This window comes from Oryzias latipes, chromosome 6, assembly GCF_053564925.1.
Source record: "Oryzias latipes strain Hd-rR chromosome 6, Olatipes_Hd-rR_3.1".
Classification (NCBI taxonomy): domain Eukaryota; kingdom Metazoa; phylum Chordata; class Actinopteri; order Beloniformes; family Adrianichthyidae; genus Oryzias; species Oryzias latipes.
Genome location: NC_136242.1, coordinates 2,302,419 through 2,329,107, shown reverse-complemented (window position 1 = coordinate 2,329,107; position 26,689 = coordinate 2,302,419). Strand labels below are relative to the sequence as shown.

At 40.5% G+C, this 26,689-nt stretch overlaps 1 protein-coding gene across 4 annotated transcripts in view; it reads left to right on the top strand.

Moving 5' to 3' along the window:
• aass (aminoadipate-semialdehyde synthase) overlaps positions 1-26,689 on the top strand; it is a 40,666-nt gene that overhangs the window by 12,387 nt on the left and 1,590 nt on the right. For 2 of the 4 annotated variants that reach the window (XM_023955436.2, XM_023955439.2), the window contains exons 10-22: positions 2,651-2,773; positions 4,232-4,273; positions 6,301-6,412; positions 6,614-6,673; positions 7,917-7,984; positions 11,199-11,320; positions 13,752-13,881; positions 16,203-16,313; positions 17,344-17,452; positions 20,060-20,200; positions 20,302-20,469; positions 22,406-22,501; positions 22,917-23,032. In XM_023955436.2, coding sequence (XP_023811204.1) covers positions 2,651-2,773; positions 4,232-4,273; positions 6,301-6,412; positions 6,614-6,673; positions 7,917-7,984; positions 11,199-11,320; positions 13,752-13,881; positions 16,203-16,313; positions 17,344-17,452; positions 20,060-20,200; positions 20,302-20,469; positions 22,406-22,501; positions 22,917-23,032 — 1,398 coding nt within the window. The remainder of the gene's footprint in view (positions 1-2,650; positions 2,774-4,231; positions 4,274-6,300; positions 6,413-6,613; positions 6,674-7,916; positions 7,985-11,198; positions 11,321-13,751; positions 13,882-16,202; positions 16,314-17,343; positions 17,453-20,059; positions 20,201-20,301; positions 20,470-22,405; positions 22,502-22,916; positions 23,033-26,689) is intronic. The other 2 variants (XM_023955438.2, XM_078948209.1) reach the window with 1 other exon arrangement.

The window sequence follows — 26,689 nt, the reverse complement described above, 5'->3', positions numbered from 1 at the left end:
CTCCTTTTGTATCAATCAAAGCAAATATTTCCAGCCTGAAAATGCTACCTTTGTTGCCAGATTTGCCATCGCTGCCACTTCTTGTTGTTTTGATCCAAGCTGCTGCACAGAGTGGAGTAAGCGTGAGCATGCACCGCCCACTTGACTCCTTAACCAATCATCATCTCCAATGCTACTATTTCCCCACCTCCACACTGAAGACACTTGTGGAAATGAAGTGCTCGAGGCTGATTAATAAATTGTGAACTATAACTGTATTGTCAGCTGTAATGGCGTTGTAGCGAGGATAAAAATAATTAGGAAGATTACTCCTTTACTTAATTTATGATGCAGTTCGTAATACCCATATCCTTGAACAGCGTTACTCTCAACACTTATTATAAGTCACCTAAATTCAACACAAAACCAAACTAAACCATTTGTGTGAACAGAACTTTTATTCTAGATTGGTTGCAGCCCGGGTTAACGACTGCCACCAGGGCTGTTTGAGCTTCTGGACGTCGGTGGAACAGGCGGGAAGTGGACTACCCTTTGTTTATTGGTCAGAGAATAGGAAGGCATGCTCATTATGAAGCTAAAACAGGGCCATAATGTTTGAAAAGGTGAAGCAAAAGCTTTAGGCGTAAATGTTTAAACACTGAAATATTTCATCCACAAAGTGAATGAAACATTTTTTACCTTAAAAGAACTATTCTTTAAAATTGTTTTTTAAATCCTTGATTTTATATTTTATATTACTATTAAGAGTCAAAAGTTAAAAGTGAAAAAAGTTGATGGAAAATTAAAACATTTAGAATCAAAAGTAAATAAGAATTTGACCAAAGAAGCAACATATCTGAGACGAAAAAGATAACATTTTAAGCTGCAAATCGTGTTTTGAATAAAATACTAAAATACATTTTTTACTTAAAAAATAAAACAGTTTTAAACCAGAGGACTTATTTCAAGTAGAACATAGCTGTTTTGAGCAAAAGGGATTTAAAGGCATACATTTAATTTACTTTAGTGTTTAAAGTTAAAACCTAGAATTTACAATTCAAATAAAAATTTCTCTTCCAAACTAACATTATGGCAGATTAAGCTTCATATTTCACAGATGGGGAGACAAAAGGAAAGGCAATAATGAAGGACTTGGATGAGGAACTTTGAATTCACCAACTTTGACAGAAAACTAGAGAACATGATGGAGAGAAGAAAGGTGGCCTTTCAGCTGGAAGGAAAGCAGGGCTTTCATGGCATAGAACTGATGCTGGTTTGAAGGCAAAAAGCAGCAACATCAAATATAGCTTTGATTTAGAGCATCCCTTTTGTTTGATTACTTTACAATTTGTAAATTGATTTTAAAATGGTCAGATTTCTGAAAGTATTTCTAGTTTACAGCATTTTCTACACTTGCCTGAAACTTTTATTCAAAAGTATTAATACCCAAAGAGTTTTTTATAGAATATTAGAAACAGTGTCACTTTTTGTTGAAATTTCATTTCAAATCATAGCAGCCTCTTTCCTTCTTTTTAAAATTAACTTCTGGGAAATCCCTGTCTCTCTTTTGTCGATCAAAAAGAAACTTGATGGGTGAACTATCCAAATTTTAAGTCAGATTTTGAAAATGATACAAATCAATTTAGGCTTTCATGCATGCTTTGATGTATTCATGTTTGCATGTCTTTCAATCTGTTTAACCCTTTAACCCTGGAGAAGTCACAGGCGACTCCTAACTAACACACTCTCTGACATATGTAAGTCTTCGACCGTTATGCCAGTGGTTCCCAAACCCCGGACTGGTACCGGTCCGTGGGTCATTTGGTACCGGGCCACACAGAAAGAATAAATAACTTACATTACTTCCGTTTGATTTATTTCCGAATCTGAAAGATGTTTTATTTTGAAAAATTGCCCGATTCTCTGTTCCATCTGTCTATGTGTCTCTTGACGCAGGCTAAGGTGCTCTTCTCGGTCACATGATAGGTTACCGCTATAATAAAGCCCAGGAACTAGCAAAATGAAAACAAACGTCTTTGGAAAGTTTCTTTGCCAAGTGGAAAACGCCTAGCCAGGAGACAAAAGAGGAGCCTTCCACTTCACAAAAACAGAAAGCAACATTTAATAGACAGTACTTCTTTTTTGCACCTTGAGTGTGGGAAGGGGAGAGGATGATGAGACCTGTGCGATGTACAATGTCATGCGTGTCAAAATAAAAGCTCAGAGTCCGTCACGTCTCTGTTCCTCCTTCATCGTAGCGTTGCCACAGTAATCCTCCACCACATCTTAAAGACAGGTTTGTGAAAACTTTGAATGAGGTCATACCGGTCCGCAGCGTTAAAAAGGTTGGCGACCACTGGTTTATGCAATCAGTGTGACTCGGCTGATTCTACCGTTTAAAAAAAAAAAAAAAAAAAAGACTTTTCATATCGGCGTTGCACCGATCTGTAACTAATGTAAAGTTTTGCCTATCAGTGCAAAGCTGCTTTTCTCTGCTTCAATATCCGCTGGATTACGTTAATTCCATCAACGGTTGAAGAGTTGTGTCAGTTGAAAGAATTTCAACACTGGAGCTAAAGCCGTGTTAAAGGGTTAACATCACTTTCACTTTCAAAGTCTCTACTGCTATTTGTTTTTATAGGATGTTTACAAAGTTGTCTTTTCTTTACAGGTTTTTGGCAATCTGTGACATATCCGCTGATACTGGAGGCTCTATAGAGTTCATGAACGAGTGCACCACAATTGATAAGCCTTTCTGCATGTACGATGCTGATCAACACATTGATCATGACAGGTACAGTATAAGCAGTTAATTATGACTAGACTGTAGTAAAAGAGTATTTACTTTTGGTCACGAAATGTGTTTTTCATCTGTTGTGTTCAAAATATGGCACGAATCCTACAAAAATCGGTTTTGGAAACTCAAACTCTGTGGAATGGCTGCTGCATAGGGGCTACAACTGCAAAGCAAAGAAACCCGCTTCTAGTTTGCAATATAAACAAATTATGGTAATCGTGATCAAACTTTTTAGACCTGATTCGTTGTTCCCTTGGTTATTAACAACCGCCAAAGGTTCTGTTAACCTTTACATTAATTTAAATGATTTTAGGAGCTGGAAGTTGATGGGTTGATGTTGATGATGAATGATATCAGGGGCTTTGCCCCTAAGGGTTGGATATGAGCAGAGTAAATCCACGATTGACTGACTTTTGAGAAAATATCAGGAAGTCAGATTTCTTATAAAGTACAGAGCTCTCACTCTATCAACTAATGTATTTTCACCTGTTATATACCAAGACTTTCCAGGGGTTTAGAACGTTTTTGTTTAAACATGGTATTCCTATGTAGTGTCAGCAGAGGCGGTCCTGGCTAGTTTGACAACCTGGGTGAAACACTGGACGGCACCCTTACCCCACCGTCACCCTTTCCAGCCCCGCCCCAGCCTTGATACAAACACAAGAACAAAATATATCAGTTATTTCACTTTATTAATCACATAAGTGAAATACTCTTGTATAGCTGAATTTACAATTAAGATATAGTATTTAAGTATAGTATGTTCACCCTTAACACGGATCAGTTGGGGTTTTCTTTTTGAAGGCTGGCTGGTTCTAGTAAAAGTTACCACATTTTTCTATTCTTTTTTTTCTTGAGCTGAATACAACCCTGACACGAGTTATGAATGAATTATTCCGGTCATTTCCATTGGCTTCATGAATGAACCTTAATGGAAACGAAACAACATATTCTTCTGTTTTTTTGTACTCGAAGTGTCACATAAAACTGAACATAAAAAGACAAATGATTGTATATGTTAAATCTGAAGCATTGGCTGTTTATGAGAACGGCAGAAGAGCTTAGATGAAGCTAATTAACAGGACTAGTCTAATGAAGTGCAAACCTTCATTAGCCATATGTTGCACAAAACTCCTCAAACAGTAAATCTGGTCGTATTTGGCGCCTAGTGTGTGTTAATTTTGGACACAGCCTCCATTCCTTTATCCTTGGACTGTTTGTTCTTGCTCTTCTCTTATTTTCTTTCTAAACTGGATACCTGATGTTTCCTTTGATCTTTTGTCTGTTTTCCACAACCTTGAATAGACTTTTCCGTCTGTCAAACACCAGGAGTTAAGATGAGTCAGATGATAGGAACAAATTCACTTTGATGCAGACTTTTCAAAAGATCCAGTAAAGCCAATAAATTATATTACATTTATGAATGAAACCTGTTTTTATGTATTTATCTATTAGGAATCAGCAGTTAGTTTGTTGTGGGGTCTGGAATCATGAGCGGTGAGTCCAAGCCCCTCCCCCACCTCTCTTCCTGCTTTTTCTGTCTACCTGTCCAAATCCTCTGCAGCTGTGAGTTTGTTTACCCTGCGCACCCCCACCCCCTGTGCACGCTCCTCCAGAGTATTTTACACAGACAGCACAAAATACAGTCATCATAGTAGGGGCGCCCTAGCACAAATTTAATTAACTGTACACTGGGCAGTTTTAGTATAGGAAAACTGCAGGGACAATTTTTTTTTTTTTCTTCCTTTGTTTTTTTTGGGCGCCCCACATGAGATTGTGCCCTGGACGACCGCCCATAATGCCCATAGGAAAAACCACCACTGAGTATCAAGAACAGCTATCTGTGTAGTACAAACTTTAGACTATAATGAAAAATCAAAGATGATAAGATTATAGAGTGTATGACCATATTTATATATATATATATATATATATATATATATATATATATATATATATATATATATATATATATATATATATATATATATATATATATATATATATATATATATATATATATATACTGCCAGTTATCAGATACCCTGCAGGAAAAATAAGATGGCCAAAGGAAGAGATAGGAAGGAAAGAGATACATTGATGTTAACACACGAAAGCTCCTCACCATGCATGGAGGGTTCCATCCCAAATCCAGCACCCTGAGACTGTATGCTAGCTGCAAGGAAGGAGGCCGAGGACTAGTGAGCGTAGAAGCCACTATCCAGGATTAAACATCCAAGATGCATGAATATGTCAAGGTCTTTTCCAATTTTTTCTTAAGTTGCCACAAACAGTTTTTTGTCTCAAAATTGTGTGCAGTGCAATGATATATTTAAGAATAAACACAAAAGAACACCTTTGAATTAATTATTTAAAAATACATTGGTTTAAAAAAGGTCTGCAGATTTTTTTTAAACCAAGTCATTGAAATGCAATTATCAAAATTCAACACTGTAATGTCAAGTGAATTATTTTTCATATGATGTACTTAAAATGTTAAGGCACAGAGTACCAAAGCAGCTAGCACCCTCGTGCTGCGTTCACACCGAACGCGATTTGCACTGCAAATTTCCGTCCTTTGCCTCTGTTTTGATGCATTGCAAACCTGCTGCTGGAATCTTGTCCAAAAAACACGATCATGAACCTGATACTCCCGCTGCGTGTGGGAGGCGATACTGTCCAAAGTTTTTTAACCTTTATCACTATATATGTCATACAATGCACAGAAGACACAAATGTTCTTGAGAGGTCAGGTTTATTTATTTTGAAGACCTTTACAAAAGCATGAGTAATTAGGTTTCCATGTCTGGGTTCATGACATCATTCAGAGTCTTAATGCGATGAGGTTCACCATCTACTGCAGGAGCTGCATTTGAATGACGGCCGCTTTCAGCGCTACTTCTGTCTCTCTGTGACCCAGTTTGATGACCTGCTGTCCCGCATTAGTCCAAGGAGGGAAAAATACAAAAATAAAATGATAGGACCTTTTTTGTAATCGTCTCGATACAAATAGTAAAAACATTTGACATAAAGTTCAACAGGAAAACATTTGGATTCTATATGTCGTCAACATGTAACGAGCCTATGCCGAGTCCCTGATTGGTTGACATGACGCGTCTTCTTCTTTAAAGTTCTGATATATGATACTCTGGATGCGCCGCAATGCCCAAAGAGCACCGTGACCCCTGAAATGCCCTGCTGCTAGTCCACTCCACCTAGTGCTCAAAATGTGCAGCAGAACCTTTGAGTGCATCTGTACATTGACTTCACATTGAAACTGGACTTCCCAGATGTGCCAATCACGTTCATTGTGAACGGAGCTTTAGGCTGAAAAGCAGAATACAGTCATCAGATTTTACAAGACCTGTTAGAAAGTCCCAGAACTTTTTTTTTTTTAAGATAGAACAACAGCTACCAACTATATTAACTATGTTATCTGTTACATGATTTGATTTGTAAAGTTCTTAAGCGGAAAAAAAACACAGATCTCTGAAGTTCAAAGTTGACTGTTCTTGTTCTGGCAGCGTGGAGGGAAATGGAATCCTCATGTGCTCTATTGACAACCTTCCTGCTCAGCTTCCCATTGAAGCCACAGAATACTTTGGAGACAGACTCTTTCCTTATATTTGGGAGATGGTAAGGCATCTTAATTTTGCCTGAATTGGTGATTGTTTTTTCATATTGGCCTTTACGTTGATGGATTTGCTTCTGATCTGCATTAGTTTGTTTTATTTGTGCTAAAGGTAAACTGTAAATATTACTCAATGTAGCTCATCAGCTACTTATGGATATGATCACTTTCTTTCTTTCTTTTTTTATTTTTTATAATTGAACCAGCTGCCTTCAGATGCTTCAAGACCTCTGGAAGAAGAGGATTTCAGCCCTCAAGTTAGAGATGTAAGTAGTGGTTAGCAGTTAGCAATGGTAGCAAAATTGAACTGTGGGGAAAAAGAATGTTTTAAGATCATTTGAAGTAGTCATTTGGTGCCTATTTATCTATTTAAGGCTAAAACACAACAGAGTTGACAGGAATTGATCAGAGCTAGGTCAAATTGATATTGATCAGTATAAAATCGCATTTTATTTCTTCATTTTTACAAAGAAATGTAAACAAGTGCTACATTTTTGGCCGAATCTGAATTCTTCCCCGACCCCTCTGGGTTCTCCCCATCCCTCCAATTGTTGTGACATTAGGGGGTTTAGGGGTGTAGGAAGTTGTTTTTTGAAGGGGACACCCTTGTGGCGGGAGGGCTCTGCATCCCGCACCGGGGGGCCCAGTGCAGGGCCCTGACCCCTGAGAGCACCCCCAGCCCCAGACGAGCTGCCCCCCCAATCCAGGAATTCTAAGCCAATTTCCCAACCCAACCCCAGGCACGACCCAGGGTACCCTAAGGGAGACCTGCCCCATGCCCCAGGTAGCCACCCACTCAGCCCACGGGAGGTCAAGGAGAGAACAAGGCTAGGGCCGCACACTCTTGCCCATGAAGGGGACACCCAAGAGAAGTGTGATCCCAAAGAAGTGTCGTAAACATGGCCTGGCCAGGCTCACCTACAGCTAGAATTTTGGATAAGGCCGGTGCTCAAGGGCAAGGTCTCCCCAAAGAACTTGGGGATCCCTCTCCCTGCGTGAACAGGGGGTAGCCGGGCCCAGGAAGCCAGCACCCAGGGGACACGGCCGCCATTGCCGAGGGCCTGGTTCCCCCCGCCAGGGATGGGGTAGAGGACAGGATATCAGAGGTCCCACCTTCCTTGGATGTGTGTTTGTGTGTATGGGTGTGTGTTGTGTATATATATGTATAAATTGTAGTGTGGTAGAGGATATGTGTACTAAAGGGTGCAGTTAAAATTGGCGGGTAGGACATCTCCTGATTGCTGACAGTGATGTCCAAACACCCCTCGGGGGACAGCGGCTAGACTGGCACCTGGTTGGGCCCACCCGCCACCCTCCACCACACACAAAGAGAGAGGAGCCAAGAAAGAGCCAATGAACAGCGACCATTGAGAACGTCATTGAGTGGGAGTGACGGCCGTGTTAGAAGAAACTATTTTTCTATAACTCTCTGTTTGGAGGGCCTTATAGTAGTTTTATTTTTAAGAAATTTGAATTTACTTCATGTACCTTATTTTTTCTTTCTTAAAGGCAGTCATTACCTCTAATGGAACTCTTACCCCAAAGTTTGAGTACATCGAAAAACTTCGAGAAAGAAGGTAAAGCTTTTTGCATTTGGAAATTCTGTTTTTCATTTAGTCCAACTGTCCAAAAAATAGTGTGATTAATATTTGATACTTGTTTAATAATCCTGGTGTGAGTTGGTACAAGTAAATACAGTGAGGTCAATAAGTATTTGATCACCCTGTGATTTAGCACGTTCTACCACTTAGAAAACATGGAGGGGTCTAAATTTTTCATCATAGGTGCATTTCCACAGTGAGAGACAGAATCTGAAGAAAAATTCAGACATCACATTGTACGATTTTTTTTAAACAATTTATTTGTGTATTACTGTGACAGATAAGTATTTGATCACTTGATTATCAGATAGATTGCTGACCAGCAAAGACCTGCTGTTCTGCTTTTAAATAGTCCAACTCCACTCTGCTCATGATTCTAAATTAATGGCACCTGTTTGAGGTGGTTGACTTGCATAAAGGCACCTGTGCCCCCCACAATCAGTCAGAGGTCTAACTACCAACATGGGCAAAACCAAAGAGCTGTCAAAAGACACAAGAGACAAAATTGTAGACCTTCACAAAGCTGGAAGTGGCTACGGGGCAATTGCCAAGCAGCTTGGTGAGAAAAGAACAACTGTTGGAGCAATTGTCAGAAAATGGAAGAGGCTAATGATGACTGTCAATGTCTCTCGGACTGGGGCCCCTCGCAAGATCTCACCTCGTGATGCTAAGGAAGGTGAAGCATCAGCCCAGAACTACATGGGAGGAGCTGGTCAATGACCTGAAGAGAGCTGGGACCACCGTTTCCAAGGCTACTATTCGTAATACATTAAAACGTCATGGTTCAAAATCATGTATCGCACGGAAGGTTCCCCTGAAGTCAGCCCATGTCAAGGCCCGTCTGAAGTTTGCCAATGACCATCTTGATGATCCAGAGGAGTCATGGGAGAAAGTCTTGTGGTCAGAGGAGACCAAAACAGAACTTTTTGGTCTTAACTCCATTCGGCGTGTTTGGAGGAGAAAGAAGGAGGAGCATCATCCCAAGAACACCATACCTACAGTGAAGCACGTGGGTGGAAGCATCATGCTCTGGGGGTGTTTTTCTGGACAAGGGACAGGACGACGGCACTGTATTAATGAGAGGATGAACGGGGCTCTGTATTGTGAGATATTGGGCAAAAACCTCCTTACCTTAGTCAGAGCGTTGAAGATGGGTCGTGGCTGGGTCTTTCAGCATTACCATGACCCGAAGCACACAGCCAAGAAAACCAAGGAGTGGCTCCGTAAGAAGCATATCAAGGTTCTGGAGTGGCTTAGCCAGTCTCCAGATCTAAATCCAATAGAGTATCTTTGGAGGGAGCTGAAACTCTGTGTTGCTCAGCAACAGCCCCGAACCCTGACAGATCTAGAGAAGATCTGTATGGGGGAGTGGGCCAAAATCCCTGCTGCAGTGTGTAGAAACCTAGTGAAGAACTACAGGAACCGTTTGACCTCTGTAATTGTTAACAAAGGCTTCTGTACCAAATATTAAAGTTGTTTAACTCAATTGATCAAATACTTATTTGTCACAGTAATATACAAATAAATTGTTTACAAAAACCGTACAACATGATTTCTGTTTGTTCTTCAGATTCTGTCCCTCACTGTGGAAATGCACAGTGAGGGAGAACTTGCTAAATCACAGGGTGATCAAATACTTATTGACCTCACTGTATATGGATACAGTATTTCCTTTTATGTTGAAGAGACATTAAGCAGGTTTTCTTTAAAACTTTAAAACTTAGGACTTTGCATTCTTTTGAGTATTGTTAGCATTTCTTTCTTATTTGGCACATTTCTCTGCACAAAATAAATTATATTAATCTTTGCAGAGCTTGATGAGGATCTGTAGCAGGCTGTAGAATGGTGCAATTTATAGCTAAAGCTTTGTCATATCAGTAACAATTTTGGAGTAATGTAAAATACAGGATTACCTATATTCATGGTCAAAAATATTGTTCTGCTTATGTCAGAAAATGCATCACAACTCTCACAACATTGGTACAATTGCAGATGTATTGATATCATCATGTTTATTTGTTTGTTTCTTTTGTTTTCTCTGAAACGCATGAAACTGAGAAGAAAAGTCAAATCTCACAAATTTGGACACGGAAACCAAAAACTTGACTGAACAAAATTTTCTGCATCCTTCTTTTTATTGTAACACCCACATTGGAAAAGTAGTTGAACTTATTTGTTTCCTGTTACCATGGTTGTCTTACACATGTTTTGGAATTTGGACAAGTCAGCTAATGCAATACTGCTCATATTCATATTTGAAGGGTGGCTTCTCCCACCTGCTGTTTTAAGAACTTTCCATAGATGTTTTATGGATCTCAGAACTGGACTCATTTCTGGCCATTTCAAAATTCCCCAGCTCTATGATTGTAACTAATTTTTAAGTCCTATCTATGGCATTGAGTGGAGATTCAGCTTTCTGAACTCTGACACTTTCTAGTGGCTACTATGTTGTCCCCCTAAATGATTCCATTGGGTCTATTGAAAGCATTAGCATAGTCAAGGCATCCAAGACACCATTGAACTTTCTCCATGTTTGAATGTAAGGACAGTTTTTATTCTATTAAGGCCTCGTTTCTTTTTCTGTGTTGCTAATCTGTAAGCATGTCATGGCTACCAGCTGGAGCCAATTTCCATTATTCAGGCTTCTATTAACTATGATGATGCCATTTCTAGGACATAGTTTGTGCAGAGCAGCAGTAGTTCAGGAAAAAAGTACATTTGAGTTTCCCATCATAACTTTGTTTACACCCTCAACCCAAGCTAACATTAGCCGAGCGTGTAATATTGGAGCTATCCAGCCGTACAGCTTGGAGCCAGATTCTAAATCTATTTGTCTACAAGTGGATGTATCGGAATGGAGCGGAACAGGGAGATTGTGGCCTGCCGGTGGTTTGTATATAACAACTACAAACCCACAAAAACAGGACTGTGAAGAAATTACCATTTCATTCTCAGATTTTGTTAAACGATAGAGACAGATGTTATAATTCATTGATTCAAAATAAAGTATTTTAAAAATGATTTCTCTGTCTTCAATACTTCTACATTATGGACAGGAGCCAGGTCGTGCTGCAAGATGAAATCAACTTTTCCAATGAATTTGTTTTTTCTATTTCAAATAAAAGAGAAAGATTTAAGTTTGCTATTACGTCACACAAGTCTGCCAGTTTTCTGCCTGTTTTATATTTAGGGAGAAGTCTCAGATCATGAAGAAGACTGGAATGAAGCGGGTTCTGCTGCTGGGTTCAGGATATGTTTCAGGTCCAGTTGTTGAATATTTGACCCGTGATGAAACAACACAAGTCACTGTTGGTGAGTTTGCTTAACACAATGTTATGGAGGTTTTTCTGTTCCATAAGAATATGAATTTTTTTTACCTTTGAAATTTCTTGCTGAATTTCTTTTTTGAATCCCTTGATTTTTAAACAGCAAAATTTTATACCCTGATATATAATTTTCCATTTTTAAATATTTCAGTGTTTTTTATTGTTGAGACTTAACATTTTGAGGGCCCAGAAAGTTGATGTAAAAAAACTCGATGGGAAGAACGTGGCTTCTACTGTCTCATCAGAATAACTAGTCAATCTAAGAACACGTCGATATCCAGCCAATCGAATCATGACACCGACGTGACGTCAGCTACATTCTGTTGGAGCCCAAGATGGCAGCAAACCTGTTGTATGAGTCCTATAAAACATATCAACGATGCCAGAAGTCATGTCGGGACAGGGGAAACAAATTCTGGCAGGGGAAACGTATTTTGCCACAACACCGGATTGACTGCATAATTTCACTGCGATTATCATCATACCACAAAACACAAAAACGCAACGTTAGCCCTCGGATGAAAATGTAAATGGTTAATGTTATTTCTTTTGTAATCCTGTTAGTGCGTAATATAAGGAGATGTAGTGTTCCCCCGCTTATTTCGTGTTTCAATATTTGCAGATTTTTTTTTTCAGTCACGTTACCCTTCCAGTTCATCTCAAAAATTAATTTAATAAGGCTTTTACATGTAGAAATGTGTCCTGAGTCCTAAAAACTCAAAGTACTGTACAGTCTGTCGCTCTAAATAAATAAATAAAAAAATCTTTGTTATAATCCAGATTTTCGAATAAGGGGGAATACTGTAGTCCTAAATTATTGTAATATGAGGTAAAATTAACGTTTCAACCTATTAATTCTATTCCACATTTGCAAATTTTATATTCAAGGGGTGCATGTATCTTAACCAGATTCCTTACAGGCTTATGTGGGGGGAAAATGACAGGTTGCAATCTAAGTTATCTCAAGGCGGAAGAAAAATTCAATTAAAACAGCAAACCTAATCATATCTGGTTATTTTAGGGATAAAATTCATTTCACACCATCAACGATTCTGATTCATTTTGACACTCAGAATAAGGCCATTTTATTCTAACCTAATAACTGATATTTTGATGTACAAACGTAAACCTTTTTTAACGAAGTTTCTCCCTCGTTAAGTTCAGACCGCTAGTTATGTTAAATGGTTGTTTTAACAAAATTAAACTTTAAAATAAGAGTTTTAAAAGAAAGTCTTTTAAATTGAATTATAAACGTATGAGTCCAAATCAATTTAGCATTTTGGTTTTGTCTCCAACTCTAACATTAAGCTTCTCTAAAAACTTACTTTTTCTACAACTTCTACATCGATGTATATAGACTTAGACCATGTGACCAACGCATTGTATTATGGGTAAGAATGTCACGCATGAACCTGTATTACTGTAAAAGATACATGGAGAAAGTAAAAGGATTAAAAAGACTAGACCCTTTTTAACACAAGTAATGTACCACAAATGTTAGCCTACATAACCTTCTTTTTCATAGTTGAAACTGTAGTTATGGGTTTAGAGCTGTCATTGTTTTGGACTTGTAACATTTTGTTTTCATTTTAGCTTTTGACTCTTAAAAAAAAAAAAAAGTCATAATTACAGTTTTTTCTTTCTTTTGTGTATTTTATCTGCTGTTCAAGGTAAAGAGCACTGTAGTTTATAGCAGCATAGCCATCTTATAAATATGTAAGATAAAAATATACTTTAAGAGTTTAGGGAATGAAACAACTTAAACAATTGCTTCAAAACTCTTAGATTTCAAAAGCCATGAGTAGTTTTTCTTTCTTGCCAGAAAAATGGTAAAAGCCTATTTCATAGCTTTTCCATCTTCAATAACTGATGTAAACAGCTACGATGGTTGATCACACAGAAATGTTTTGCCGTTGTCTCTCTCTGCCAACTTTATTCCGCTAACTTGCTTGCTTGCTTAAGGAAATTCATTCTTCATGCTCTAGCTACTCGTTGCAAAGCAAAAGACCAGAATGTTTTGCATGACATTGCAGAAGTTTGACATTTTGTAGTTTTACACTTTTAAATAAACAAAATGAGATTATATTTGACAAAAAACTTGATATATCTTTAAATTATTTTCCTATAAAGAAGAGAGGCATTAGAAATGAAATTTGTTGTGATTAGAAAATAGAATCCTATAAACTTCATCTAGTGCACACTTAAAGGCAAAACTCGCACATTTAGAATGACTTAAAATCTTTTGGTTTTTTAGGTGTGAACCCTGTCCCACATAGAAAAAATATATAGGTATAAAATCGATAATTATTAGCTTTCATGAAGTCAAGACTTTTAACTTAAGCTTGGTTAACCCTTTTTTTATCTACAATTTATTTTGTTTTCCTTTTTTGAGTTTATTTTTTGCCCATTACTTTTAGCATCTGTACTGCTGAAGCAGGCAGAAGAGCTGTCTACCAAATACCCCAACACCATCCCTGTGATGCTAGATGCCAGCAGCAATGAGAGACATCTTGAGTCCTTGGTCAAAGATCACGACCTTGTCATCAGGTACGGAGTGATGCTCAAAATGTTTTTTTCTTTAACTTGTCAACAGTGTTGACTTTCTCTAACAATTGCCTAGTTCAGTGTTTTTCAACCTTTCTTGAGCCAAGGCACACTTTCTCCTTGACAAAAATCCCGCGGCACGCCAGCATCCAAAAATTAAAAAAAGGAGAAACTCATAGTCTGTATTGATGTACAGTTCCTTTGCAATCTCACGTGCATTTATCAACTACATTGTTTGACATTTTACCCTGGTGGTTGTTTTTTCCTCCAGTTTACTAACAATTTTTTGTAACCTCACAAAAAAACAAATATATTCTTTCTAAATAGTGATTTATTTTTATTTTTTTATTTTTATTTCAATGTTAGTGCAAAGGCAACTGTAATTTTTGGACAATATGACACAATGTGTTTGATAAAGTTTACACAAAAAGACTAACATTATATTGATGTTGTCTGTAGCTACACAAACAGTGAACATGTTGAAGTTTAGTTTTTCTTTTGTCTTAATCAAAGATGAAGTTTTTAAAAACTTTAACAAAAATGTTTTATTTCTTTTTAGATGATTAAGTTGTTTCAATTTAGTTTAATTGTGTCTGTTGGCCACTTCACCTTAATCCTGTTTCTTAAATCTTGTTATTACTTCTGCTTAAGAAGTCTGAAAGTGAATTTTTCCTTCAATCCAGACCTTATTAGAAAAGTGTTTCAGTTGTAAAGATGACTTGGACCAAACTCTGGGATGTTTGGCTGTTAAGAAACACAAACCTTGAAGGAGAACTAAACTGTTGACCTCTGATTTCATCAAGAAGATTTAAAAACTGGTAGATGTGTGTTTGTTGTGGTTTCAAGACATTTAACAGGGAAGACTCTTAGTAGCACAGAGATGCTGTCACTTTAACCCAATGCATCATGGGAGATGTAGTGATGTCAGACAGACTCTCTTCTCTGAGCTTCATGGTTTTGTTTGTTCCACGGTCTGATTCTGTGGAAAGCTACACCGCTAAAGACGAGCTTTAGCTGGTATTTTTTTGGAACTGAGAGACTTTAGGAGCTAAATCAGAACAAGGAAGTGAAGACTTTAACCACTTCTGATCGGTCAGACTGATGACGTGAGATTAAGCCTCCAAGAATGATTGGTGGAGACAGTTAAAGGGGCGGGACTTTTCCTAAAACAGAGCTGCGGATAAATCGCTGTACCATCATTCTTATCAAAGTATTTTTATTTATTTATTTATTTTTAAATCTTTCTTTCATTCATCCCACAATGGGGAAATTGTTCTCCGCACTTTAACCCAGTGGTGAGCTGCAGACTGGCTGTGCTCGGGGGGCGACAGGTGGCTGGGGAGTGCGGGGATCGATGTGCTAACCATTTGATTATTAGATGACCTGTTCTACCGCCTGACCTAAACTGCCGCCCAGTAAAAACTTTAATAGAATCAAATAAACACAAAGAAAAAAATATTTTATGATCTTTCATATTCCCAACTACTCAGTGTTTTATCAGTTTGGATGAACACAGAGCTGATATCCTGGGCATGGCAAATCTTCATAGATCAGGGAAAATTGATTATTTCCCACGGCACACCTGACACTTTCTCACGGCACACTGGTTGAAAAACACTGACTTAGTCATTGTCACCACTGAAGCCTGAATCACATGTACCCGTACAGGTGCCGTAGGTTTTGGGTTGTCCGGGCCTGTGGAAGGTCATAGAGTAGCAGCTGCATATTAAGAGGATTGCAGGTGTATTTATTAATTTCCTTGAGGCTATGTACCGTGGATGCTGTTGTACGGTGCCCTTATGCCACACGCTTGTCATTAGTAAGTTGTGGGTACTATGCCCCCTACTGACTCATCATCTGGAACCAGGTCACAGTCTAAGCAGAGATGCTCAGATTTTCCTCTTCACTGCCACTTTCTTCAGCTCCGCTTGGGGGAATCCAGGGCGTTCCCAGGCCAGTCGAGAAACATGGCCTCTTTCCAGTGTGAACTGAGTCTTTCCTGGTGTCTATGCCCGGTGGGACATGAGTGGAACACCTCCTTAGCCTGAGACACAGCAAATGGCTCCTCTAAATGGTTATGAGCTGTGCCTATACTCCAGGGGCTAGAGGGGGTCTGGCTTGGGGACCACATGATTTCATCTCTGCAGAAGAGGCTGTCCTGTTGGGTTCATCAAGCCAGGACCTCGATCATGCGTTGGGATGGTTTACTTCACCCTTACTTACCCTTGCGTGTTGTATACTGGTTTCCAAGACCTGCCGCTTGCCCGTAGAAAAAATGTCGAATTAAAATTGGAAACAAATAACTTCTACTTTGTTCTTTTCAGCCTGCTACCTTACTCATTCCATCCGCTCATCGCCAAACAGTGCATCAAGAGCAAAGTGAACATGGTCACAGCTAGCTACCTAAGTCCAGCCATGAAAGAGCTGCAGAGCAGGTATGGCCACAAAGTAAATATCTACAACTTTTTTTTTCTCACAAGAGATGTAATGTATTATCACTTTTTTATTTAACTGTGAAAATCACAATTTTTGGCTCTTTTCAAATTGTCTACTTATTTTGTGCACGTTGGGATTTAGTCACTGGCTAATCAGCAGTTTTTCTCTTATTTAAATAAGATTAATGCCTAAGTACCCCTAGTTGTACCTTGGTTGGGAATCACTGGTTTAGACAACAGATGTCGTCAAAAATATTCCTACTGAAATAGGGGAATGAGTAGACATCAAACACAGCCTTAACTACATGAAAGGAATAATGTAAGAGCATTATCTAAGACAGTGTTTTTCAACCTTTTTTGAGCCACGGCACACTTTAACCTTGACAAAAATCCCGCGGCACACCAGCATCCAAAAAAAAAACCCCCCAGAAATTCATGGTCTGTTTTGATCGACAGCCCCCCCCCCGCAATCTCACGTGGATTTTTGTGATAATTGTGGCAGAAAAAGCAGGAATTTGCGGCTGTTTTATCTAAGACATGAACCACCAGCTAAAGACGAGCTTTAGCTGGTATTTTTGTTAGAACTGAGCGACTTTATCAGCAGAATTAAGAACAAGGAAGTGAAGACTATAACCACTTCTGATTGGTCAGACTGATGACATGTGATTAAGCCTTCAAGAATGATTGGCAGAGACAGTTAAAGGGGCGGGACTTTTCCTTACACACTTATAGCTGCAGCTATATCGCGGTACCGTGATTCTTATCAAAATGTCTTTAATAGAATTAAATAAACACAAAGAAAAAGTAATTTTAAGATCTTTTATATTCCTAACTACTCAGTGTTTTATCATGGCCTGTTTGGATGAACACAGAGCTGATTTCCTGGAGATGGAAAATGTTTTTAGATCAGTGAATGAGGGCAATTTCCCACGGCGCACTTGACCATCTCCCACGGCACACTGGTTGAAAAACACTGCTCTAAGAGCATGAAAAAGTTGAATATTTAAAAACAAGCTTACATCCTTGTTAGTGCGGAGGAAGCTGGTATTGTTATCGTGAATGAGATGGGATTGGACCCAGGCATAGATCACATGTTGGCCATGGAGTGCATAGACCAGGCGAAAGCTGACGGCTGCACAGTGAGTCTGGAATTTCTTTATTTTTTATGTGTTCCCTTGTCTGTTCACATTTATGAGATGTACGAGAAACAGGAAATTCTGAATTGGCCAATGTGGCAGCACCTAATGAACAGATAAAAATGCATACACACTACTATTTTAGGTTGTCAATAAACCACAACACATATACGTAGGGATGGGTATCAAAACCCTGTGCCAATGTGGTACCAGTACTGATGTATAGGGTACTACTGGTACCGTATAATAACACCAAATTTGGTGCTTCAATTCTGTGCTTAGATTTTGGAATGGCAATCACTTGTATTCTATTCAGTTGTGCTGCAGAATTCAAGCCAATCATTTTACCTTTCCGGCGATTGTGGGCGGGCTCTTAAAAGAATGATTGAGGCAGTGAGGATGCGTGCCTGCATGAAGCTTTAGTTCAAATGCTATAGGCGAAGCAAGAAAAAGTTTAGCTGTACTTCTCAGCAAAAGATAGAATTCAGCAACCTAATGGATAAGAGTGACGTGTACAATGCTCTGAAAAAAGCCTGACGTTGTAGCGATGAGCTGTAACATGCGTGTTTACTTCAGTGTATGCGAAAGTGGACTGCTACAGTGCAGACTATAAGAAAGAATTAAATAAAGCTCCTCATTCAGCCTGTGATGCTGCTTTATACCATGATCCGGGTGAATACTCAAATCTGATTGGCTGTTGGGTGTGCAATGAGATGAGATGGGATTGGACCCAGGCATAGATCACATGTTGGCCATGGAGTGCATAGACCAGGCGAAAGCTGACGGCTGCACAGTGAGTCTGGACTTCTTTATTTTTTATGTGTTCCCTTGTCTGTTCACATTTATGAGATGTACGAGAAACAGGAAATTCTGAATTGGCCAATGTGGCAGCCCCTAATGAACAGATAAAAAGTGATGATACACGCCTAAAAAAGAAGTTCCGGTCACCTAGCTTAAATGTTTTGTATCACTGCGCCGGCTTCTTTAAAACAACCTTTTGCTTCATCATCTGGACAAAAACAAGCGGTAAGAGGAGAACTTTCTCTCTGAACTGATGCTTTATTCAACCCATCGGGACGATCAGCATATATACATTGCTTTATATTGCCAAATCTTGACTGCAACGGTGGTGCAGCACCATGTCACGTTACCATGACAAGGTTCCACACCACGTCACAAATAGTCTGCTTTTCGTAAAAAAAAGCGTACCAAATCGGGGGGAAAAAACAAGAATTAAGGACTAAAAACTGGTTAATATTTATTTCTTTTGTAAGTGACCATGGTATAAGCGGGTTAATGGCCTTTCAAGTGTGCATTAATACTTAAGTGCATTAATAATTAAGTGTGCTTCGTGTCGCACTGTTCAGGCTTCCACGGCGTGCGTTAAAAAGTGATAATGCACACTTCAAAGCCCACTAACCATTACTTGTCCCACTTAAAGGGTCTATATCTTGCAAAATCAACTTCTTTGAGCTTTTAAGTGTGTTATAATGGTTATTCCTCACCAAAAACAACCCCAAAAGTGGTATTTTGATCCATTCATGCATTTCTAAGTATTCCGCCAAAAACCTGCTCTCTAAGCACGAGCCCCTCCCAACACACAAATCTACATCACATTGTGATGTAAATAAGTGAAAAAGAGCCCCTTCCAGGAAGAGTCTGCACTGCCAGCACCGCCCCCAGGCTAACAAACACACCCACTATCTCCATGGAGCTAGCAAGGTTCAGCAGAAGCTTATAGCCACAATATGCACATCCATCTTTGCAAAAGTTTGGATGTTGTTTGTTTCTGTGGCCGACAACTATATGGATATAGTTGACACTGAAATCTTTGAGAAAAAGCATGATATAGGCCCTTGAATGTTTTTGGAAAAAGTTGTCATGTTTTTTCATTTTTAAGCACGAGTTCTGCACCAGAACCTTTTTCAAGAGTAGCAGTTTAGCACCGGATGAAATCAAAACATTACCCATCCCTACATGTGCACAAAGACATATCTTGTGATACGTTTCCATTTAATTTTGCACAGGTAGAAAAATATTTTTGAGTCTTTTGATCAAAAATTTAGCGTGACAGCAACCTAACTACAAAAATGGAATATTCCACATAAAAAGGTTTTTGAAAATGGGCTAACCCATCATAGCAAGACAACACGTCAGAGTGTTAGCATGTTAGCACACAGCATTTTGCTTTGATTTCTGCTTCATAAACTTCTAAAATAAGATTGTTTTTTAAATTGAAGGAATACTAAACGTTTTGGTTTTAAATTTCATTTAAAACCTAACACTAGTTTTAACTTTTATTTTTATTTCCTGAAAAAAGGTTGAGGTGTTTTATGTAACAACGAACCTCAAGGTTCCTATTTCTGTTGCTTTAGTGGTGAAAAGTTGAGTCACCTTTGTAACTAAAGCAGTTTAGCTTTCACCACCTCAATGCTGAACACATTATTTCTCAGTCTATTGTCTTGATGCTCAACTGGACGCTGGTGATCTTAAGAAAAGATGAGCTTTGCCCATATGCTGATGAACTAAAGCTGTCTCTGTTCTGAAAGGATCTGCTTTAAAAACAAATGGTTAAAATAATAACTCGTCATTAAATACATTTTTGTTTAGATTGAGTCCTACAGCTCATTCTGTGGTGGACTTCCTGCTCCGGAGCATTCTGACAACCCTCTCCGCTATAAATTCAGCTGGAGTCCATATGGTGTTCTTCTCAACACCATTAGTCCCGCTATATTCCTCAAAGATAACCAGGTATGTATGCTTGATGGTCCCATGTCCGTCCATCCTTTAGCGTTTGCACGTTGTTTCATTGAGTCAAAGAGACAAAGGTGATCAGTGACTGTCTCTGTCAGGTGGTGAGTATCCCCTCTGGTGGCTCTCTAATGGATTCCTCATCCCTGATGGATTTCCTCCCCGGTTTTAATCTGGAGGGATTTCCAAACCGGGACAGCACAAAGTATGCTGTGCCATATGGCATCCAGACAGCACATACGCTGATCAGAGGAACTCTGCGATTCAAGGTATGACACAGCACATTTAACACATTTACAAGCAAAAAAACACCCAAATTTGTGTTAAATTTAAATGCGACAGAGTGGTTAACACCCCGGTTCAGATCCGGCCTGGGACTTGTCTGTGTGGAGTTTGCATGTTCTCCCTGTGCATGCCTGGGTTTTCTTCAGGCACTCTGGCATCCTACCTCTCTCCAAAAACATGCTTCATTGGTTCATTGATGATTCTTAATTGTTTTGGGTGTGACTGTGTGTTTGCATGATTGTGTGACCCTGGAACAGAGTGTTGAACCTGTCAACACTCTTTTAAACTGCATTTTAGATATAAAGTTGTGGATGGCAGAAAACTTTTTACAGCTCAACCAGGACAAAACTGAAGTATTAATCATCGGTCCTGAAGACAAGAGAGAGATGATTTTACCACATCTTCATAATTTTAAACCTTCTCAATGTGTGAGAAACCTGGGCGTACTTTTTGACTCTGAGCTAGATTTTATCCCACACATTAAAAATGTCGTTAAGACAGGATTTTATCATCTTAAAAACATTGCCAGAGTCCGCCCGTTCCTCTCTCTTGCCAGCACAGAAGTGCTAATGCATGCTTTTATTTTCAGTCGTTTAGATTACTGTAATGCCCTGCTCTCTGGTTTACCCAAAAAGTCTATTTCAAATCTACAGCTATTGCAGAACTCAGCAGCACGAGTTCTGACGAGAACCAGAGGGCGGGAACACATTACACCGATTTTAAAATCGCTGCATTGGCTCCCTGTGCGTTTTAGGATTGATTTTAAAATTCTTTTAATGGTTTATAAGTGTTTTTATGGTCTTGGGCCTTCTTATTTGAATGATATTCTTTTAAAATATGAGCCCTCGCGGACCCTGAGGTCCTCCGGTGCTGGCCTCTTAGTTGTTCCTAAAGTGAGGACCAAAACTTATGGTGAGGCTTCGTTCTGCCATTACGGTCCTCGCCTGTGGAACGGCCTGCCAGAGGGCCTCAGGGCCGCAGAGACTGTAGAGGTTTTTAAGAAGAGGCTCAAGACCCACCTTTATAATTTAGCTTTCAGTTGATTTTAACTGCTAAATTATTCTATTAGTTTTAATATAGGCTATATTCTATACTATACTTCATTTCATTTTATGCATCTTATTCTCAGTTTTTTATTTTATTTTATTTATTTATTTATTTATTTATTTTTTAATAAATCTTATAATTTTAGTATCTTATTGTGATTTTAGCCCCAGTGTTTCTTGTGGGAGTCTTTTCTGCCAGGGTTGCCGGCTTGCCCGGTGGCTGTTGTTGGAGTTCTTGCCCTTGCTGGGGCGGCTGGGGTTTAATTTTGCAGCCTCACGGCTGTGAAGTGGACCCTGGTGTTGTCCCGGTCTGGGTTGGCGCTGTGGCCATGCTCCCGTGGGCGGGCTGGCTCCTGGTATGAAGAGATTCCCAAATGCCGTTTCCTCACAGCAGAGCCAAGCCTTGTTTGTTTGTTTGTTTGCTTGCTTTTTTATTTATTTATTCATTTATTTATTTATTCATTTATTTATTTATTTATTTATTTATTTTAACTTGTATTGGTAGTCAACATTCATTGTCGTGGGTCATGTGCTTTAATGGAGAGGAGTGGGAAGGGTGTAGGGTGGGTTGGGTTTTTACTGTAATGTTGTGTGTTTTTTGTTTTTAATGTTAAAGCGCTTCGAGCTGCACGAAATGCATGATAAGCGCTATTTTATAAATAAAGTTTGATTGATTGATTGATTGGAGACCTATTCAGGATGTACCCTACCTTTGCCCAACAGTAGCTGGGTTGGCTCCGCCAACCCCATAACCCCGACCAGTTCTGAAGATGGATGGATAGATGGAATCCATTAATAAATTAAAGTAAAATGTGAATGAATGTTGCTTTTACTGTTAGGAATGCAATATTTGACTTAAGCTTTTGTCCCACAGGGCTTTTCACAGGCCATGAGTGGCTTTCTGAAACTGGGTCTGATCAACACAGAGCCTTGTCCATTTCTACAAAGTGCTTCTTCTCCTATTTCATGGGTGAGACATTTCTAATGTTTATGTTTTAAAGCAGGCACGTTCTTTATCTACCAACTGCTTTATAGCTCAAGTACTTCCAACTCCAAAGAAAAAAACAAATATGTCATTTTTCTTTAGATTAAAGGACAGTAAAATCTGAATCTTTTTCTTAAGAAAAGCTTTCTTTAAATGCCTTTCCAGGATTGTAGAGAATTTTTGTATTCTAAATGGTTTAGATGTGAAAATTTTAACAAAACAATGTTTTAGGTCTGTCTGGGACTTTTCCTGTGGGAGTTTAAAATGACTCTGTTTGTCTCTGAAGAAGACAAAAGAAACACCCTAGTAGACTTGAACACAGTTGCTCCCAAGTTTGAACTTATTAAGGAGTTAAACTCAAAAATATTGCCCGGTTTTGTTTTTCTTCTGCTCCCTGCAGAAAGATCTCCTTTGTCGTCAGCTGGGACTTTCCCCTTCTATCCCTCAAGAAGCCTTTGAAGAGGCAGTATTTAGTCACATTGGCCAGGACCACTTCAAAATGGAAACCTTAAGATGGTAAAAATAAAAGGACTGTCTTACACACATGCTACTTGGAAATGTTTAAAATGCACGTCTGCAAACGTGTGTGATAAGTGGGAACTCTCAGGAGTAGTGTTAAGCCTTCTGCATATTTTATGACTAAAGCAACGCTCTTTACATTGAATGAAATGGTCCCTCAATCACTGCCTTATGGCCACTGACCACCGAAACCAAAAGGTGGATTGGCTATTGTGGACTTTGAAAAGGTGTTGTGCCCAGGAGAAGAGTAAAACTTTGTTTACCCCAAAAAGGGAAAATAACCTAGTCACCATAGCTCTGTTAAAAACAACAGATAGATGATACATAACATTAAAATAATAATAATAGTCCAGTTTCCATGAGGCATGTAGAGTCCAATAGCTGATGGAAAGAAAGGTCTGTTAGAGCACTCCTTCCTGCAATGATGTTGGTCTCTGACTGAAGGAGCATGTATCCCTGCCAACATCTGTGACCTATACACGTTAAGAAAACACTGGAATGGGTTGCATTGCTCATCTTTGTCGTGAAAACAGTCAAACATTTTTGGGAATGATTGACAGTTTTATTTCACAAAGTCAATGAGGCTCCAGCATTGCACTTTTTGGTAAATGCATCATAAAGTGACCAGACATTCAATGTTAATGGACTGTAGCGGTTTTCATTGACAGACCTTTGTTAGGATAATTTGAATGCATCATACATTTCACACAATTATACAACCAAAGGTGAAACATGAAACTTAAATGAATGTAAAGCATAGACTGTTAATGAAGACAGCTGGGTGTAACGTCCCCCATAGAAAAGGCCTGATAACTGGCTCCAACTAAATGAAGCCAATTCAATCACCATGTATGGCCACCGCCATTTGGAGCCAGTTTTTCCTCGTAAGGTACACTTTCAAATGGCTTCGCCAAAATCAGGATGACAATATTAGCACCGTCTGGCATCGTGCGCAGTTTCACCCACGACGCTAGCCTAGCCTACTAACGTTATATGAATGAATGAATGAATGAATGAAGGAATGAATGAATGAACGATCTAAAAAAAATGATCAAACTCAGTAAAACTGAAACAAGGAATGTGTTGTATAATTGTGTGAAATGTATGATGAAAATCAAGCAGTTTCACCAAGCAAATATCAAAGAAATAGGTTGCAGCAGTTTTTATTTCGACTGAACTTGAGAAATCCGCGATGGGACTGAGAATAGCTTCAGTGATTGATTGACACAGAATCGCTGTCAACCCCAGGCTGAGAGGCCGGGACTTTATTGGCAGGCTCTCGCTTCATTCAGTACCTCCCGGTACGATGAGCTTCATTTTCGGTGCAATGAAGCCGCTTTCCGTTGTAACAAACCAACCTCCACTCAGTGAGGGTAATGTCACAACGCCGTCCTACGGCAGAGGCATCGAATATCCTGTCAATCTGCACAATAATAATAACAACAAAAAATCACAAATAGCCGCTTGTTTGTGCAGCCGTGTATTCTGCGAGTGTATGAACCTTTATCAATTAACCATCACATTCATCACTCAATGTACGAAAACCCCATTTCCCTATGACCATAATATTCACAAAACCAAAGTGTAATCCCAAGTCCCGCAGTCTGATGAGAAAAGAAAAGAAAAGTGTTCGACAGTCTGACGCGTTTGGTGGGAGGCCGCTCCTGGAACGCTTCACTCGCTGGAACGCACTTCCACCTGTCAAAGAGCCAGGCGCTGATCCTCGTACCGGAACGATCCGAGCCTTTTGGGAAACAATAGGAATTGTAATGTCTGGGGTAATCCAAAACGTAGCCAGAAAGGTAATCCACAGTACGAGACTCGCTTGCTCCTCCACACTCCTGGTCTGCCATCAGCTGTCTTTTTCATTTCCGCGCACCCGCGTAACTTAAAAAAAAAGGTGTCACCCTGTCACCTGGCTGTCATTTGTCAGCTGGTCCCGTTCATCCAATGGGATGACGACAGACAAAACATGACCACAAATGTCAACTTGAATTACAACCTGTTAAATAAATTCACATGTTTTCAAGCTTGCTGTCATGGATAGAAACAGATATTTTCAACCTCATATTAGGGTGAGGGGGTGGGGGGTCTAGCCTGCGATGCGCCTTGGGGGGGGAGCTACTTGGCAGTGGCCCCCCTCCTATGGTTGCCGTATGGAGTGGGCCCCCCCTCTCTCGGTTTTATTTGCACCTTAGACATGTAGGGTCCTTGGTAGGGGGGGTGTTTGGACATCACTGCAAGCAAGCAGCAGATGTCCTCCTGGCACCCTACCCGCCAATTTTAACCGCACCTTAGACATTTAGGGCCCCTTGGTGGGGAGGGTGAGGGGACATCACTGTGAGTAATCAGGAGATGTCCCCTTAGTGCCCTACTCGCCAATTTTAACTGCACCCCCCTTAGTACACACACCCCTCCCCCTTCAATATATACATTCCAACATAAACACACACACATGCAAACACACACCCTCTCAAACACACATGCACACACACACATTTTGCAAGGAAGGTGGGACCTGGGTCCATCTGTCTCTTACCCTTTCCCTGGTGGGGGGTGCGGGCCCCTTGGCGACGGCGGCCGTGTCCCCTGGGTGCCGGCTCCCTGGGCCCGGCGGTGCTCTCTCCGCACGGTGGGGGGGTTCACATTACAACTGAGCCGGGGGTGTTCGTGTCCCTGAGGGGTGGGTCCTGGTCCTTGCCCCTGAGCGCTGGGCCCCGCCAAACTTCCAACAGTGGCCGAGCCTGGTCGGGCCATATTTACAACACCCCTTGTGGGCCGCCCTTTTTTCCCCGGGGTTCCCCCCTCCTGGGCGGGGGCGGCGGGCCCCTGCCTTGCTCCTCCCTGGACCAACCGTGGGCCGGGTGGGTGGCTGCCTGGAGGGCGGAGCGGGTCTCCCTTGGGGGGTCCTGGCTCGTACCTGGGGTTGGGGCGGGGGGATGCCTGGAACTCCTGGGTGGTGGTGGGGTGCTCGTCTGGGGCTGTGGGCGTCCTTCTCCGGTGGCGCCCTGCGTTGGGCTCTCCCGGCGCGGCGGGGGGGGCTGCTTTCCTGGCTGGGCTGGGGCGGCGCTCTCTTTCCCTCCGTGCCTCCCTGCTCTCTGGCTCTGGGGGCCTCGCGGCGGTCCTGCTGGCCCTGGCTTGGGTGGCGGTCTTGGTCGCCCGGGGGGCGGTTGTTCCCTACCTGTTCCCGTGTGGCGCTGGGGGGATTCCGGCTGCCGCTGCGGCGGGGGTCTGGGTGTGGGGGTGGCTGGGCGCTCCTCCTCCTTCTTTTCACATTCCACCATCCATTTTAGAAGAACATAAACACTCACCTGAGCACAGGTGTTAGCTCACCTTTGCACTAATAGTTTGCATGATTGAATGAATGAAAGATTTCACACTAGTTGGTTTAAAGGCATAGGTATGCGTTCGTGAACACTATCTGTTTTGTGTACATGTTGACATGTGAACATTTCTTGCAGCTAGCAGGTGTGTTGATAATATTTGAGTGTGTGTGAACAGGCCCCGCCCTTTTTGTACTACATTTGAACCGTACCGTAACGATAAACAACCAGTAATCCTGTCTGCTCTATGCTGCTTCATGGTCTCACCCCCCCCCCCCCTCTCACTATCACCCCCCCCCCCCCCTCTCTCTCTTCTTCCCTTCTTTCCTTT